We start from the raw sequence: 16,876 nt of genomic DNA, 5'->3' as shown, positions 1-16,876 counted from the left end.
CTCTAATTACCATCTGGAAATCCACTAATAAATTTTTTCTAGCTTTTCCTTTTAATCATTCTCCCAGTTCACAGATGCCTTGAAAAGTTCACATTAATGGGATTATGTAAAAAATGTCACACCCACTAATTGCAGTATGTCAAGCAGGATCTTTCTTTGGATTTCTGAAACACGTAGAAGCAGTGAGAAGTCAAGGCTCAGTGACAACAACCTGGACACCACACTTTTCTGAAGGTCTGTGCTAGCTGGCAAGCATGCCAGTAGCAGGGAGAAGCCATGGAATACTCCTTGGAGACCATGGGAATGTGTCCCGCGTGCCATGCAGAAGGCCTCCTGTGGCTCTAGCACATTGCCAGCCATCACCACACCACTCTCAAGCCAAACATCTGGATTCCTAACGGTAGGATTCCAGACATGCAGAGACGAGATCAGAAAAGCCAAGGCACAGATGGAACTACTCCTAGTGAGGGATATGGACTATTCAGTAGATGAGGAACTGTTTGGACAGTCACAGCCAGAGAGTTGTTGTCAATGGCTCTATGTTCAGGTGGAAGCTGGTCACAAGTGGTGCCCTCCAGAGGTCCATCTTGGGACCTGTGCTCTTTCACTTTCTTATTAATTGACTGAGTGTATCCACAGACAGTTTGAAGATGGCATCATCCTGAGTAGTGTAGTGCAGTTGACACAACAGATGGAAGGAATGCCATCCAGATGTACCTGAACAGGCATAAAAAGTGGGCCCATGTTAACTGAATAAGGTTCATCAAGGCCAGCAAGGCCAAGTGCAAGGTGTTTGGGTGGTAGGGTTGATCGAGAGCAGGTAAATGAAAATGTGGACATGAGCCAGCAGTATGCAGTTGCAGCCCAGAAGACAGTTGTGTACTGGATCACATCAAGAGAAGGGTGGCCAGCAGGGCAAGGGAAGTGATTATCCCCCTCTATTCTGCCCTTGTAAGGCCCCATTTGAAGTACTGAGTCCAGACGTGGGGCCACTAACACAGAACATGGAGCTGTTGCAACAGGTCCAGAGGAGGGCCACAAAGATTATCAAAGGAGTGGAGTATCTCTCTTATGAAAAGAGTGGCTGAGTGTGTTGAGCTTGAAGAAAAGAAGGCTTCTGGGAGACCTCACTACAGCCTTTCAGTACTTGTGAAGAGCTTATAAACAGAGATATACTGACTTTTACATGGTCTAATACTGATAAGACAAGGGGGGGATGGCTTTAAACTAAGAGAGGGGAAATTAAGATTAGATCTTCAGAGGAAAATTTTCACTAGAGAGTGGTGAGGCACAGGAACAGGTTGCCCAGAGAAGTTGTGGTTGAAGATCTAATCCCAGGAGGTGCTCAAGGCCAGGTTGGCTGAGACCCTGGGCAGCCTAATGCAGTGAGTGGCAATCCTGCCTGTAGAAGGATTGTAACTAGCTAATCTTTAAGATCCCTTCCAATCCAAGCCATTCTATGATTCTATGATTTGCCCCTAGTTTTGCATGAAGTCTCACATGTCCCTCCTAAGCCAGAGCAGTTCAGGCATGGAGTTCAGGCTTGCTATTTGAAAAAAAGTAACTGCAAACTGACAGTTATTTTTGGGGTCACATGCAATTCAAAGAGCAGGAATCTAGTTCTTCACCCAGTCTTACAACCACAGAATGAACAACTTTGATTTGGGAACACTATCAAACAGATACAATAAAGCCACATTCATGAAAACTTTTCTCAACGCTGAACTTTCAAATCTTACTCCACTGAAATCCTAATTAACTTTGGAAACAAAAATCCTATGGATGCAGCCATATAGTTTATTCAAATATATGACTTACACAACAACCAAATTAAGTGTGACAGCTTGTTTACTGTGGGTTCCTGCCCTATGGGAGCTTTCAGACACAGCACATTAAGCAGTACAGCAAAATAACAAGCCATGAAACAAACAGCATTAAATGTTGGTATGCTTTATATTTTGGATCATAAAAATCACATTTACAGATTTCACTGGCCAAATTTTAAACACACAGTAAAGAAGGCAAGCAAATAAGTGTGCAAAATACTACAGTTGTACAGACTGCTTCTGTTCTATTTAATGTCACCTATGGCTCAGCTGCCAACAGGCGAGAACCTCTGTCAAATTCAATTTTACATCTTCATGTTTGCAGCTCAGATAAATCACCTGTACATTTCAGGAACAACTCTATTTACTTCTACTGTGAAAGGTTAATTTGTTTTTGTTTCTCAAAGTTAAATCTTAGTCCTCCAAATAATAATGAAATTCTTTAGTTAAACAATTCACACAAAATCTAAAGTAAATGGAATAGATGTTTGAAAAAAAAAAGCCTATGATGAACAATAAAGAACATCAATATGACACCATCAACACTAACTTAATACATAACACCATTTTTCATGTTCTTGAAGCCTGTGCCATCGCATGTCAATTAATGGAAGGTACTTTTCCAAACATACCTCTTGATCCGTGAAGATCTCAATGAAGTTCTGGAAGGAGAAGGATCCTGACTGAAGGATGATCTCTCCAGTGTTTTCAAAACACTGTCCAGTCAGTACAAGGAGCTTGTGCCTTGCAGCATCTGTGATCATTAAACGCACCTAGAACAAAGGAGAGAAACAGATCAATAATGGGAGTTACCATGTGTTTTTCTATTCCTCTAAGAAACTGCAGTTTACCTCACTTAATTTAAAACACGTTTTGCAGCAGTATTCCAGGACTGCTGAATCATGTTCATTACAGATCTGATAAAAAAAGACAATGAAAAGGAGCAAAATGTGGCATAAGAAGTGATTAGACAGAATCAAACTAGAGATGTGGGGAAAAAAGCTGGGAGCAAAAGAGAATAAAACTCAAATGATAAGTAATATTTTCAGTGAACAAATACATTCTTTGTATAACTCTTGGTAAATTTTAGTAGTATTGGGATCCAATATTGGGATAGCCTTTGATAACTATCTTGTATGTGCTAATGAGGGACAACTACACTTTGTTTTTGGAAAATCATTCTTTTTAACCCTGTATACAGCATTTATACCCTACTTTTCCCTGGTGAGGCCTCACTTGGAGTACTGTGTCCAGTTCTCGGTTCCCCGGTACAACAAAGACAGGGAACCCCTGGAAAGAGTTCAGCAGAGGGCTACAAAGATGATAAAGGGCGTGGAACACTTCTCTTATGAGGACAGGCTGAGAGACCTGGGTCTGTTCAGCCTTGAGAGAAGATGAATCAGAGGAGATCTGATCCATGTCTATAAATATCTAAGGAGTGGGAGGCAAAAGGACAAGGCTGGACTCTGCTCACAATGTGTGGTGATAAGAAGAGAGGAAATGGCCACAAACTGAAGCATAGGAAATTCTGCACAAATGTGCGTGGGAACTTCTTCCCAGTGCAGTGACGGAGCAGTGGCACAGCTGCACAGAGAGGTGGTGGAGTCTCCTTCTCTGGAGACGTTCCAGACCCGCCTGGACGCCTACCGGTGCAACCTGGGCTAGGGAGCTGCTTTGGCAGGGGAGCTGGACTTGTTCTCTAGAGGTCCCTTCCAACCCCTACAATTCTGTGATTTCTTGTCATTCATGTGCAAAAATATCACTGAAAAGTAACAGACACAAGTAATAACTCTGCTTCAACAAAATCATAAATTTAAACATCAGGCACTCAGATACAGTCACAAGCATCATTCATGTACCTTGATACCATTAACTATGAGCTTCCCGTAGTGTGCTTATTTAATACACGCGTAGTAAACTATGTGGGTGCTTGATGTTCCAAGGGAACTTACCAATGAGAAATAGCCTTCTTCTCCATTTTGAAATAACTCTGATCTTCTTTAAGTAGATTCCCATTACTTTGCTTGACTCTCAGTACAGCCAGTAATAATTCCAGTTTTTACCTATTTAACCGCATGCTAAGAAAAATCCATACTCTCACTACAGTTCTGTTGTCTAAACTCAACTTAGATTGAAGAATAAAGTTAAATAAAACCTTTGTAAGATCCTATACAGTATCCTAACTAAATGAGAAGAGTCCATCTCAAACAACTACACATGTAGATATTGCTTCCAAACACCATCTCCATGGAGATGACATCATCACCTCAGCACTCCCAGAAAGCCATTCTTTCAAATTCATATATTGACTGTTAAGCAATTTAGAACAAGCAGTTGTTCTAAATAATTCTCTCTCACGACAAGGAAGCTGAGCCAGGAAGGCCTCATCTAAATTTCTGCTGAACAGCTCATGTTTTCAGTACAAATAGAAAGCAGACACTGAAGAGTTTGTGTCTGAAAGAAGATGGTTACTGCATCTTCATTGTTATTTTATTAACTAAGCGGTGCTGACTTTAAGCAGCAGAAAGTTTCCTTTATTAAACACAGGACTAACGCTGGCTGATCAGCAATTGCACTAGATGACTATGATTCAACAGTGTCCAACTGGATCAAGTCTATCTATTTCTATTTCAAAAGAATATAGAGAAGTGCAGTGGAGTGTATGATGTGTGTCCTGAAACCCTATCTGTTTTAGTTGTATTAAAACTACAAAAGAACTGTTTTCCAATGCTGTTTTTTCTCCCACTGCTGGCAGTAGCTCTAGGCAGCTTATGTATCACTAGTTTTCCAACAGCAAAATTATTTCCTGACTTGTGAACCAGTAATACATGACGGTCACATAATTCCCCTTCAACCTATTTTATTAATTGATGGTTCTGCAGAATAAATTGGCTCTGCAGAGTCAAAAAATGATGGCAGGAGAAAAAGGAAAATAAATGCTTGCAGACTGCAAAGCATAACATATTATACACACAGAAAAATTTCGAGACACATTAATTCTGCATCTGGCTATAATCAAGGCATTCTGAGGGACTGCCAGAATCTTGTCTGCTGATTTCAAGACTTTCAAGAAAAAATACCACGAGGTGATGATTCCATTCAACTTTACCCTTGGTTAACATTCCAAATTGTTTAAAGTAACTGAATGGCAAAACATAGCCCCAGCCAAAAGCAGGTTACTTAAGGTACAGCTGAGGAAGTATTATGGTAATAGAATGGGGTTTTAATATAAATTAACTATAATAGAGTTTTCAGAAACTTGTTCTCTTAGGGCAATTCTCTCCTTTTGGGCTTCTCTCTTTTGTGATGTCTTTGGTAGCTGACAGAACAAGATAAGAGCTACTGGCAGAATCATGCTCAAACTACCACCAGTACATCTGTTACTAGCCTACTTAGCAGTTTGTTCTAAAATCTTTTGCTTTTATTCTTCCTAAACTGATATATTCAGTTTCCTCTTCTGATGAAGTCAGACCTCTACTGTATTATCACTGACTCCTCAACTGCAAGCTGGAAGACTTTTTATATGTGAAACTATTGCCCCATAATGGGCAAATGATGTCTCTTTCAATTTTCAGTGTAATTCTCCTAACTCTTTCTTATCGTCTCTTCTGGCTTTTGTCCAGTGAGAATCTTGCTTAGCCAGCCAAGGTAAATGTCAGCTTCTAACTTCTGGCTGTGACCAGCTTGGCACAGTCAAGGCAAAGCAAAGACTGCCTCCCACAGTCTAGTGAGAGGAAATTAATGGTAACCCAGCCAAATATTTTCCTGAGCCCAAGGAGTAAAGCCAGGGTTCAGAAATCATTAACTGGTGATGTTCTTCCATGTAGTCACCCAACAAAAGGAGATAGGCAACAGTGACATAAACAGCATTTCCCTGCTTTGGCAGTTCCTTCTGTACACACTTTGAAGCTTTCTACTCTGAAAGCCTAAATGCATTAAAGACAATCTTAAAAGAGCTGCTATCCAGCTGCCCTTCCAAATCTAATGCAATGTAAAAGATTTTCACACATAATTTTTAGTAAATTGAGCTGCCATTAACTGAGGTGTATTAGTCACTTTTAAAAACTTTTAAAAATTTGTAAAACTTAATAAATTTCATTTACTTCAGTATTTCTTCATGTTGGTAAAAAACAGATTTTTTTTTACGAAGTACTATAAGCAGAGTAACTTCATTTCTTCAAAGGAATCATACTATGTCAGTGTTTCCCAGCACCAGCAAACAATACTATTATTCCTTTTTCCAACCTTTAGTCTCACTAGACAAACTTCTCAATTTTGTCTTCAAACTCCCTGCTTAGTTCTTCAACTCTAGTTAAAGTTTATGAGGAACTGGCACTCTCAAGAGTCCATAGATCGTGTCATGCGCTCTCTGAAGGACAAATCACATAGATCACACCAGAGTCACCACTATGTAGGCTGGAGTTCTGAGACCTAAATTTGTCTCAGGTTACCTTGTTTCTTTTCAGACATTTTGTTATGTGTAAAGTAGGCGTCCAGAGCTATTAGCAGTGGAAAAACAGAACAGTTGTAGTTTCATCACTGGTGCTTCCACTTCATCAGGAAGGGAACTTCATGCATTATGGGGAAAAGAGTGCTAGGATCAGAGATCTACTCTTGTTCTACACATCTGACATTTTACCAGTAGTCTAAAAAACTAGAAAGAAGATCAAGGGATAGCTGATAATGTTGATGGTATTTACTCCTAATGTGTTTTCATCCACAGCTAAGACCTGCTCTCACCTTGCCCACCTAGTGAAAAAAACAAAAGGGCTTTTATGACCAACCTAGTGAAATATTTCTGAGTGACTTACCTCGGTACTAACTGCTTCATCCGAAGGATTGATCAAGACTACAGTTTCTAAGACATCACTTCTGTGGTGAAGAATCTTCTGACCTGCAAAGCATAAAAAGAAATAAAAAAAGAAATGAAATTAAACCAGCCATGCAGCAAGGTTCAAACCAGTTCTTTCCATTAGCAAGCTACATATACTTTATGAAAGCTCCCTGGTTCCCCACAGACACAGATACTGCACAGGCTCATGTTTTCAGAAACATCAATGCCATGGGGTTCCACAAGCCAGAATCTCCAGAAATGCAAGGTAATGTAAATATACTGGCAATAGTGGGTGTTGTGCCTTCACTGTTACTCACCCTGGTGCCACTGAGCTGGTGTGATCAGGGACTGAGGTAACCATCAACCAGCAGAGCACCTGGGCCCATGTTTTCAAGGACATAACTGCACCACAAATACTGCTGAGACTACACAGCCCCAAGTGGATTTAAATGAGCTTTCCCAGGAACTACAGGCAGCTCAGTTGCAGCAGCAGCCAAGTCTTCATGGGCTGCGAGAAGGAAAGTGAACATTTGCACCATACACTGGCACAACCCACCAAGCACAGCTGGTGAGGGGAGCAGAGCAGAGCAGGCCAGGGGCCGTCCCCACTCCTCTCTGCCAGCAGTGCACCAAGCAGATCCCAGCCCCGCCCAGTTGCACCAAACAAACCAAGTTCATTAAAGCTGAGACCAAGCCTGACAAAACTCCCATTTCAGCCACTTCCCTAATGTTCTCTAACAAAGAGACACCAAAAAAAATCTCAACAGGATGGTCTGACACTTGCCATGCTGCCCTGCCATACTGCTTCATCTCCCTACTCACAAAACTGTAACAAGTTAATGTTAGACAACAAGGGTGAACACACATGCATAGTAACAGCTAGCTCCTGAATGAATAATGTCTGGGTAGTTTTGGTGCACCGCACAGCCTTCTGGCTCTCCTACTTAGTAGTTAGTTTGTCTGTGTATTTAACAGTGATATTCATCTGACTGTGAGTGGATGCCAAAAAAACACAACAGGACTCGACATTTTTTTTTCTTATGGTAATTGGCAAACCCTTATCAGCATCTTTTTCTGTGAGAACTGCAGTGAGATTAATTAGCAGCTGTATTGTCATTCAGAAATCCAGACTGGTAATTAGTTCAAAACCAGAATAACTTTCCCTTCCAAGCAAACCACTCAAATAATATTAATTAATTAAAATAATTAACGGAGCTTGGAAGGAAGTAGGGGGGAACAGAACAAGTCACCTATTTGCCAACTTCGAATAACTCCCCTGCAAAGAGATTTAAAATAACAAGTCCAAGAACAGTGACAGTGAAAAGAGCTCTGCATTCCTGAAAACACAAGAGCAGCATCAAGGCAGTCTGAGAGGGTGGGTCACCAGCCGTTCCCACACAGCCCTGGTCCTGCCTTTGCTTGTCCTGCACCCTCCTCCTCCTCACCCTGAGCTCACCAAGGTCTCTATTCACTACAACTTCTGCTTTTGCTTTGCATTTATAAGCATAACAGCTTGCAATCCAATGATATAAAGGGAAAAAAAATGTTCTCGGTTAAAATGTGAAATTGGTTTACTCTTATTTTCTTGTGCTTAACAATGGCTGGAGACTTGTAGATAATAAGCAAATCTATTTAAATAAACCTACTTTTCTTAGGACCTGTGCCTTTTTGTGTACTCATTTGAAAGAATGAGACAGACTGCATATTACAGAGGGGGAGGAGGGTAGGTAACCCTCTGTAGCATCCAGTGCTGGCATCAGCCTTTGTAATTCAATTTATTTTAATGGGTCTGCTTCCTTGACTAAGAGGAATACATACATAAGATTGCATTCAATAAGACATCTATATGGCTTTGTTACTACAGACTCCTTCAGAACATGCCCTATGATCAGATATTTTAGTTATTATACAGGCTTCTGTCAAATTGAGAGATTAAAAAGAGTTTATTGAATCTTGCTGGGAAGGAAACAAAAGAAACTGTCACCCTCTGGCTGCCACAGGAATTTCTCATGTTATAGCTGCTGACACAGAACACACACTTGCTTCAGGCCAAACAAAGCCTCATATATGATTAGATGTTAACATGTTAAATGTAGCTGGAAATGAATTTAGCCACATGCAAAGTTAGACAGTGTCCATCCCACTTGAAATACTGACTTGAGTGAGGCTGCACTGACGTGGCTCCAAGCCACCTCTGCAGATGAGACAGAACTGACCTGAGGAGGCACATTTGCTGATCATCACTGGTTATATATTGTGACTTACTAAATTAAAGATGGAGTGGGAGAACTGGGGATGTGTGTAGAACATCTGGGGTTGCTCTAAATTAACTCTACATCATTTTTACAGCCTATCTCTACCCTTTTGTTGGAATGGTTTTGTGACGATAGAGAGGAAGGGAAGAAATTTCCAGACTGCACAGTAGTGGTTGGGTGGCCAGATGTTATCCACCTTTAGTTTCTGGAAAGCAAGTCAAAATCCTATCTAAAGATTCAGGAAATAAATATTAATTCTGACTGTAAGAAATTTAAGTATCTGTTCATCGTAAATTTTAGTAATTTAAGTTTCACATTAAAAACAGATTGAGTCATGAAAGCTGTATGATTCAGATTCAGTCCAAAAGTGTAGAGAAGTAAACAGCACACGACAATTACTTCATCCCAGAATCACCCCAGTTCCTATGGCCAGAGGATCTCATAGATCACTGTTTGACCTAATATTTATGATATTTAAACTAGGATTACTGAGATTAGAACTACTTCTAGGGAAGTGACACAACAGTTTTCTATGTTGGTCTTTTCAGGGCAATTGAGCAGAATGATCATGGGACCCACTTTTAGCAGGGACTATATTGCAGTTAATTTTGTGCAAACACAACATATGATCAAATGGTAAGGGAAAGCAAGTAACTGCTGCTTCAAGTCCTTTTCAAGCAAGGACCATTTCTAACACTGTTCTCATTGGCTTTGATTGTGCAACACCAGCCCATGGGGATCCATACTTTAGGCAACATGCTACTCAGCAGAATAGTTACTATCAGCCCTTCCCACCAATGAGATGGACATCAGTACTCCCTTACTCTCACTGTGGTTATTCCCATGCAATCAGATCAAGTCAAATTCAGAACTACTCATCCACAGAGAAAGCAGAAAAATCTTTTCTGATTCTTTGAGAAAGCGCAATGGGAGAACATCTCTCTGCAGATATTGACTGTTTCATGCCTGAACTAACATTCAGATACAGCTTTTCAGCAACTTTTAATGTGCTTTTTATTGTAAAAAGCTTTATAGTTTGTCTTTCACTTTAACAGTATATTATGCCAGTCACTACCCTGGTGGCATTAACAGATGGCACATCTTGCAAGGATTCCTAGAGAAACTTTTTCACAAACTTTTCTTCACAAGCATTCAATAGACACTGAACTCTCTGCAGCTGGAAATGTTTAGTACTTTGCAGTTGAAAATAGCTGCAATGTCCACAACTCCCTAGCTGCTTGCTTTTTGTGGAAGAACTTTTGTAAACTGAGGGGAAGAAAAATCTTTTGTGCATGAGGGGAGGTATGCCAATCACTTTTATGGAAAGGAGTAATTGATGTTTGTCATCTCAACCACCTCTCTTCAGATGTACCATGCTGGATGAAGGGTACTATGAGGTTACTGTATCCTTTATATGTGATTCATTTAAAGTAATAAATTACCTTTGAGCTTTTGCCTAGCAAACAATCGTAGCCTTTACCTTTGCACTAACATCGAACTGCTAGTTGTTTCACCTTATTCTCCAGTGGAGACTTCAAAAAGGTCATGATAACACGGTTGTCAGTGTGGTTGCTTTATCAACAGGGTATTCTGAGTTCCAGATGACTGTTCATCTAGCGGTTGCTATTTCTTATACTTATTGAATAAATCATTTTTTTCTTGTTTTCATCACAAAGATCAACAGGCATAAATTAACAAATAGCTCAGTAATTGTGACCAGCCCCTAAACTTCATGGCTGTCAACCTGAAAACATAGTATTGCAGCAATTCCAGATCAAGGAAAAAGGAAGAAGAACCTCCTTTATAGCATATTAGCTGTTATCTGAAGTAATCTTGCATAAGTGATAGGCAGCATTCCATCCACTTTCTCAGTTGAGATAGGGTCACCAGAGTACTTTATTGCAGACCTGAACTGCAAGATACTGAAACAGGTAAATTTAAAGCATTAAACAGAGTGTTTTGCAGAGCTGCCAAAACAAATCCTGATATAAAAATTTGGAGTTCTCTGTCTGCAAGGGTAGAATTCATAGACACGATAGAGAAATGGTTGCATGATGTTGAGGCACTGGAGTACGGGAGCGGAGTTTCAGAAAGTCCCTTCCAGGCACATTCTAAGAGTCTTGCAGGTAATGCAAGAAGTTGCAAAGAATAATCAGTCAGTCTTACAACTAGCTGACAGGATGGGGTAAGCAAAACAGGCGTAACTCCATTTATGTCAATGAAGATAGATTAATTGCCCCCAGGGCTCAGTGTAACCCAATGACTTCTTACATTTAAGTGGGTGCAAGGAAAGAAAAATCATTATTACCTGCAGGAACTCTTATTGATCTGTAGGAATATCAGAGTACTTTGTTCATTTTTGATTGAAAATAAAATGCATTCTGGCTAGCATGCTGAACTGGCGTGACATCTGTGAATGGAAAGTCAGTTCTACTAACATTGCTGAGCCTTTCGACAGTGACAAAGATTTAGAAGACTAACACGGAGTGTAGAGCGTCACTGTTTTCCTTGTAATCATTTAAATATCACAGAAACTTAACTATGTCACTTATGGTTTTTGTTACTATTTCACTAAGGCTATGAGTGAAACTAGAATCAAAGGTAGCTCAATAAAATCAGAGCTGAAGAAACTAATATACCTCCTGTTTACATACTGCACTTGCAATAGTGGAGTCCCATGCCCCTGATTAATGGGTTCGTCCTTCACTTTGTTTAAGGAAGAATTATAACCAGTAGTCAGTCAACAGCAGCACCAATTTGTTCAATAAATTCACTTGCAAATTAGTCTTCTAGCACTAAAATTTGCTACCAACAGGGAAAAGGACAAGCCATTTGGTAAAGAAAGCAGTTTATCACTGTCCATTTTAACCAACAGTTAAAGAACACTGAAATATTTTAAGGAGCAGTTGCAGACAAAAGTGCTCTCTGAGTGAGTGGCCGCCTTTAATAACTTCTTTCATTACTAGACCAAACATTCCTTATCCACTCTAGGGTAACAAAACATTGCCAATGACTAATATTTCGTACTTCTATTTCATACCTAGTATACCACCCAACTGTTGCTGAGGTACCGGCCTTCTAGCAGCAGTCTTTGCTATTTTTATGCCCAATTGTTGCTACAGGCAGGCACGGTTGTTTCAGAACTCTGGCACTTTTATTATTTCAGGGACCTGGACCATTTAAGGACTAGTAGGTGAGTAAAGCTCAAATCCCAGAAGCCCTGTCCAACTCTGTTTGGACGCACTCAGTGTGTAAACTCAGTGAGAAGACGGCAAGCAAAGGACATAAATTTAAACAAGCATGGCTATAGAATTATGCTTTTAGACAGATGAGTACAGCATTGTGACTCTACTGCAAATAATGACACCATCTAATTGCAGGAACAAAAGTGGTGTTTAAAGAGCAGGGCAATTTTCTATATAGGCAAAATATAAGGGAAGAGCAGCCAGGCACTACTGAAAGGACATGGCTGCAGGACAAAGGAAGGTGTGAGGACAATTGTTGGACTCAATCTCTAGAGGTCCCTTTCAGCCCTTATAATTCTGTGATTCTGTAAATAGTCTGGGTATTAGCCCTGAAAACACACAGGTGTGTGGCTCCAGAGTCCTCGTGGGGCTTAAGCTATGGTCGGTGCTATGCAATCATGGTGCACTGGTGCCTATGGTAGAAATCCAGCTTCTTCAGTATATAGGAATATGTATTTTAGGGGAAAAAAAAAAGAAGACATTCTAAGAAATAGTGGTGACGCATTGGAAGAGCCTGCCCATGGAAATGGTGGAGTTACTGTCCCTGGAGGTGTTAAAGAACTGTGTGGATGTAACACTGAGGGACATGTTTAGTGGGCATGGTGGGCATGGGTTGATGGCTAAACTTTATGATCTTATTGGTCCTTTCCAGTCTTTATGATTCTACTACTCCATGAATGATTACTTACCAGAAGGCCATACAATCATCTGATCATATGAACTGCCTTGTTCTATACTGTGGCCACACTATGTCATTCTCTCTGAAGTATCTGATAGGGAATGACATTCACCTGAAGTCACCATCTTCCTCAAGGATCACACCTGCAAACTCATGAGAGGTTTCCGTGACAGCTGGAAGACTGCAACACTCATCAAATGAAAAATGTACATAGGCAGCTTTCTGTCTTAAACTATTTTGCTCTTAATGCCTTTTTATATAAATCATATATTATTTCATTTTCAGGGCAATAGTTAGCACTTACTAATGCTTCATATAAATACAACACAAAGTATTTGTGATTCACAGTGGCTTCCTGAAATGCATATTTTAATCTTATTTAGGAATATTTCCATATATCTGCTTCATAGATTGGAAATTTATTTTATCTTTTGAACACATCTGGTAGGTATGAAAGCATTTTAACTTCATAAAATAGAGATAAGGAAATATTTTTCAATGTCATACAGAAACAGAAACCTGAATCTTTAGAAGCTAGGCAGAATGCCTTAGCCATGCAATCCTTTTGGTTTTGCTGGGTACATCACTGTGTAGTGGTTTATAAAAAAATGAATATTTAAAAGCTATGCATAATGGATTATTTTTCAGAAGATCTCCTTAAGTCACCATTAACCACTTTCCACAGCTAAAATTCTTCCATAAGCCATATGCCTGGCTATCAAGATATTATTTAACAAATAATAACTTTATCACTCCAGACATTAGAGCTCTAGCTACAAATAGCAGAAGAATGGAGATACAGGATCCCCTGAAGTTAGTGAGAGATTTGGACAGGACTGTCTAGCAAAACTATATGAATTTCATCTTTTTCACTCAGAATTTGTACCTCATAAAATTGATACAAGCAGGCAGGACAAGTGTAAGCAGTGGTCTTGAGTTACATATTTCCATTACATGTAGTAATCGTAAAAAGCTGTCAGCAGCTGGTTAGAAAGCTAATGACATGCATGCTATGGTCAACCCTATATAAAAACACAGGCAGCAACCTTTTAATTGACTCATACTAATCTCTCTCCTGACATTAAAATTTAAATGCATGGAAGATGGCAAGGACAGCTCTAAGATGAGCTGCAAAACTGATGAAAAGATCTGGACCTTGGGTTTTCAGCTGCACAGCACTTTGCTCTGGTACTGCATAGAAATTGGCAGCCAACATACACCGACTGGGGACTGCAGTGATGCAGAGCTGACTCATCATCCTGAAGGTCACAAAAAATCTGCATTCAAGTCTGCCATTGGGAGCACTACTAACCAGGGAAAATTAAAGAGAACTGTACATCAGATCTATTCTAGAGACAATCTTTTCTGTCTGCAATGAAGGACATTTCTTCTTAGACCACCAGAAAATACCTTAGACCCAAAAACTAAAATAACCATGAGCAGAGTAGTTGATTTCCCAGTGTAATTGCTTATGCAATTATTGCAACAATATGATTTTTAATTTTGCTGAGGTATACAAAAAAAGAACCTCTCCTTCACATCCTAGGTTGGAGTAACTGTCAAACAGCCAAAGAGAATTTTATTTGGGAAAAATATGACTTCTTTCTCAATACCTCTGTGGCTCATTACCTCACACTCCGGGTTTACCAAGCAGCACCACGTATCATAGAATGGTTAGAAGCATATGTGTTCCTTTGCTATAATGAGCACTCAGTGTACACAGAAGACCATTTACTAGCTGTTAAAAATGATAAGCAAATTTGTAAATATTGCTTTTTATGGAAAAAAAACAAATTACCAAATAATGCTTTTTATGGAAAAAAAAAAAAGCATCAGATTAATTTTAACAAATTCTTAAAATAAAGGATGATTGTGCCAATCTTTTATTAAGCAACATGGTGCCTAACACAAATCCAAATGAAATCAGTAGGAAAATTGCCAATGAGCTCAATGTGGACTGGAAGAATTTCTCTAATTATAAACGCATACTGCTGAAACCAAGACAGGAAACGTCAGCATCATGTTTCTCCTTAATGGAATTTAAGCAAGTAGCCAAGATCCTTGTAATAAAAAAATAAAAACCTGCAAAATAGACTTCACTTTCCTTCTAACACTGCAGTTGCTAAAGCCTCTTTTCAGCAGTCTTTCAATTTTACCTCCCTGTCCTGCAGTGGTGGGCTGTGCTCCCACCATCCTGCCCACACCATCCTAACTGCTAAAGGGAAGTTTTTCAGGAGTTTCTTCCCTCTCCTTGCAGCACTCTGTGCAGAAGCTTGCTTGAACTTCTCCATAACTCACAGCTTCATGTGCAAAATGGAGCACAGCAGCATTAGGGAATGTAAATGCAAAATGTGCACCAGAGGGATGAAAACCAACATGAATATTTCAAAAAAAGAAATAATTTCAGAAATTCTCTTCCCAGACATATCTATCTGAACAAATTTCTAGTCTTTCACTCTCTCCTTTCAAGGAAAGTATGGATTTTGATCATTTCAAAAAGTCCCTGTTAACATTACCAAATTGCTTTAGCTTACGTACTAATGGGCTTTAATCGCTATGGCAGCTGAAGCCAAACTCAATACTGCCATTAAAATCCTCTGGGGGATATTTCTGGTCTTGGGGTCATTACTGCAAATGGAACTTGGTTTTAAGTTCATCTACTATCCCTGTGAAAATCAGACAGTTCTTAAGACAAGGTATAGTGGTCTTGCATGTCGAGAATCCATTCCTTCCTTCAAGAAGGTATTTTTATATATGTATTTATTAAGTAATTACAGTTTCTCAGTCTATAATACTTTCTGTTCTTCCTCCTATTTCAGCTGAAAGAAGAATTGGTGTGGCCATGAACAGTGTCCATTAATAATGAATGAAAGATCGGCTTGCAAGCACTAAGAGCTGCTGAAGGAAGCCTGGCACTTCAGACCAGACACTTAATTTCCCATATATAAAATTATTAATGGTTGAATCTTCCTTAAGCCTGCCAATCAATACATTTTCTTGGAAAACAAATACTAGTTTGCAACCTACTCTAGATTCTTGTGGTATGGTATTTGATACATAAAATAACTCCTTAAACATAATTCACCTAATGATGCTGTTTGTGTTCTGGTGAAGTTACTCTTTTGCAAGTAACATTATAGCTTGATTGTTGTTTCCAGAACAAATTACAGAATGGTAATAGCTGTGTTGCAGAAGAAAAGTTATATTTTTGAATGCTTGAGTTTACTTTTATGACCTATAGAAACTTGTAAGTCTGACAAATACACATTATTACTATCGATTAATTTACCAGCTGTGGAATATCTCTGAGCTTTTGCAAACACTGTAAAACGTAACAAGATGCCCTGTTTCTAAGCCCTTAATGAGAACTGGGTTTAAGCTTTTCCCTCGGCAACCATTCAGCTTCTCAGCTCCATGGGAGAACTTGTTAAAAGCTTTTTATTTTGCTTCGCATATAGTCAGTGAAGAAAGAAGAAAGAAAGAAAGAAAGAAAGAAAGAAAGACAGAAAGACAGAAAGACAGAAAAACAGAAAGAAAGAAAGACAGAAAGAAAGAAAGAAAGACAGAAAGAAAGAAAGACAGAAAGAAAGAAAGAAAGACAGAAAGAAAGACAGAAAGAAAGAAAGAAAGAAAGAAAGAAAGAAAGAAAGAAAGAAAGAAAGAAAGAAAGAAAGAAAGAAAGAAAGAAAGAAAGAAAGAAAGAAAGAAAGAAAGAAAGAAAGAAAGAAAGAGAGAAAGAAAGAGAAAGAAAGAAAGAGAGAAAGAAAGAAAGAAAGAAAGAAAGAAAGAAAGAAAGAAAGAAAGAAAGAAAGAAAGAAAGAAAGAAAGAAAGAAAGAAAGAAAGAAAGAAAGAAAGAAAGAAAGAAAGAAAGAAAGAAAGAAAGAAAGAAAGAAAGAAAGAAAGAAAGAAAGAAAGAAAGAAAGACAGAAAGAAAGAAAGAAAGACAGAAAGAAAGAAAGAAGAGAGAGAAAGAAAGAAAGAAAGAAAGAAAGAAAGAAAGAAAGAAAGAAAGAAAGAAAGAAAGAAAGAAAGAAAG

At 39.1% G+C, this 16,876-nt stretch overlaps 1 protein-coding gene across 1 annotated transcript in view; it reads right to left on the bottom strand.

Annotated features, from left to right (window-relative positions):
- Positions 1-16,876, bottom strand: part of MAP1B (microtubule associated protein 1B) — a 64,498-nt gene that overhangs the window by 13,544 nt on the left and 34,078 nt on the right. Inside the window, exons 3-4 of the mRNA XM_065744191.1 lie at positions 6,638-6,720; positions 2,459-2,599 (exon numbers count right to left, since the gene is read on the bottom strand). Coding sequence (XP_065600263.1) covers positions 2,459-2,599; positions 6,638-6,720 — 224 coding nt within the window. The remainder of the gene's footprint in view (positions 1-2,458; positions 2,600-6,637; positions 6,721-16,876) is intronic.

Source organism: Cyrtonyx montezumae, unplaced genomic scaffold (assembly GCF_038088225.1).
Source record: "Cyrtonyx montezumae isolate F1298 unplaced genomic scaffold, pur_monq_1.0 scaffold_30, whole genome shotgun sequence".
In the NCBI taxonomy this organism is placed as follows: domain Eukaryota; kingdom Metazoa; phylum Chordata; class Aves; order Galliformes; family Odontophoridae; genus Cyrtonyx; species Cyrtonyx montezumae.
This window is presented reverse-complemented; position numbering and strand designations above follow the sequence as displayed.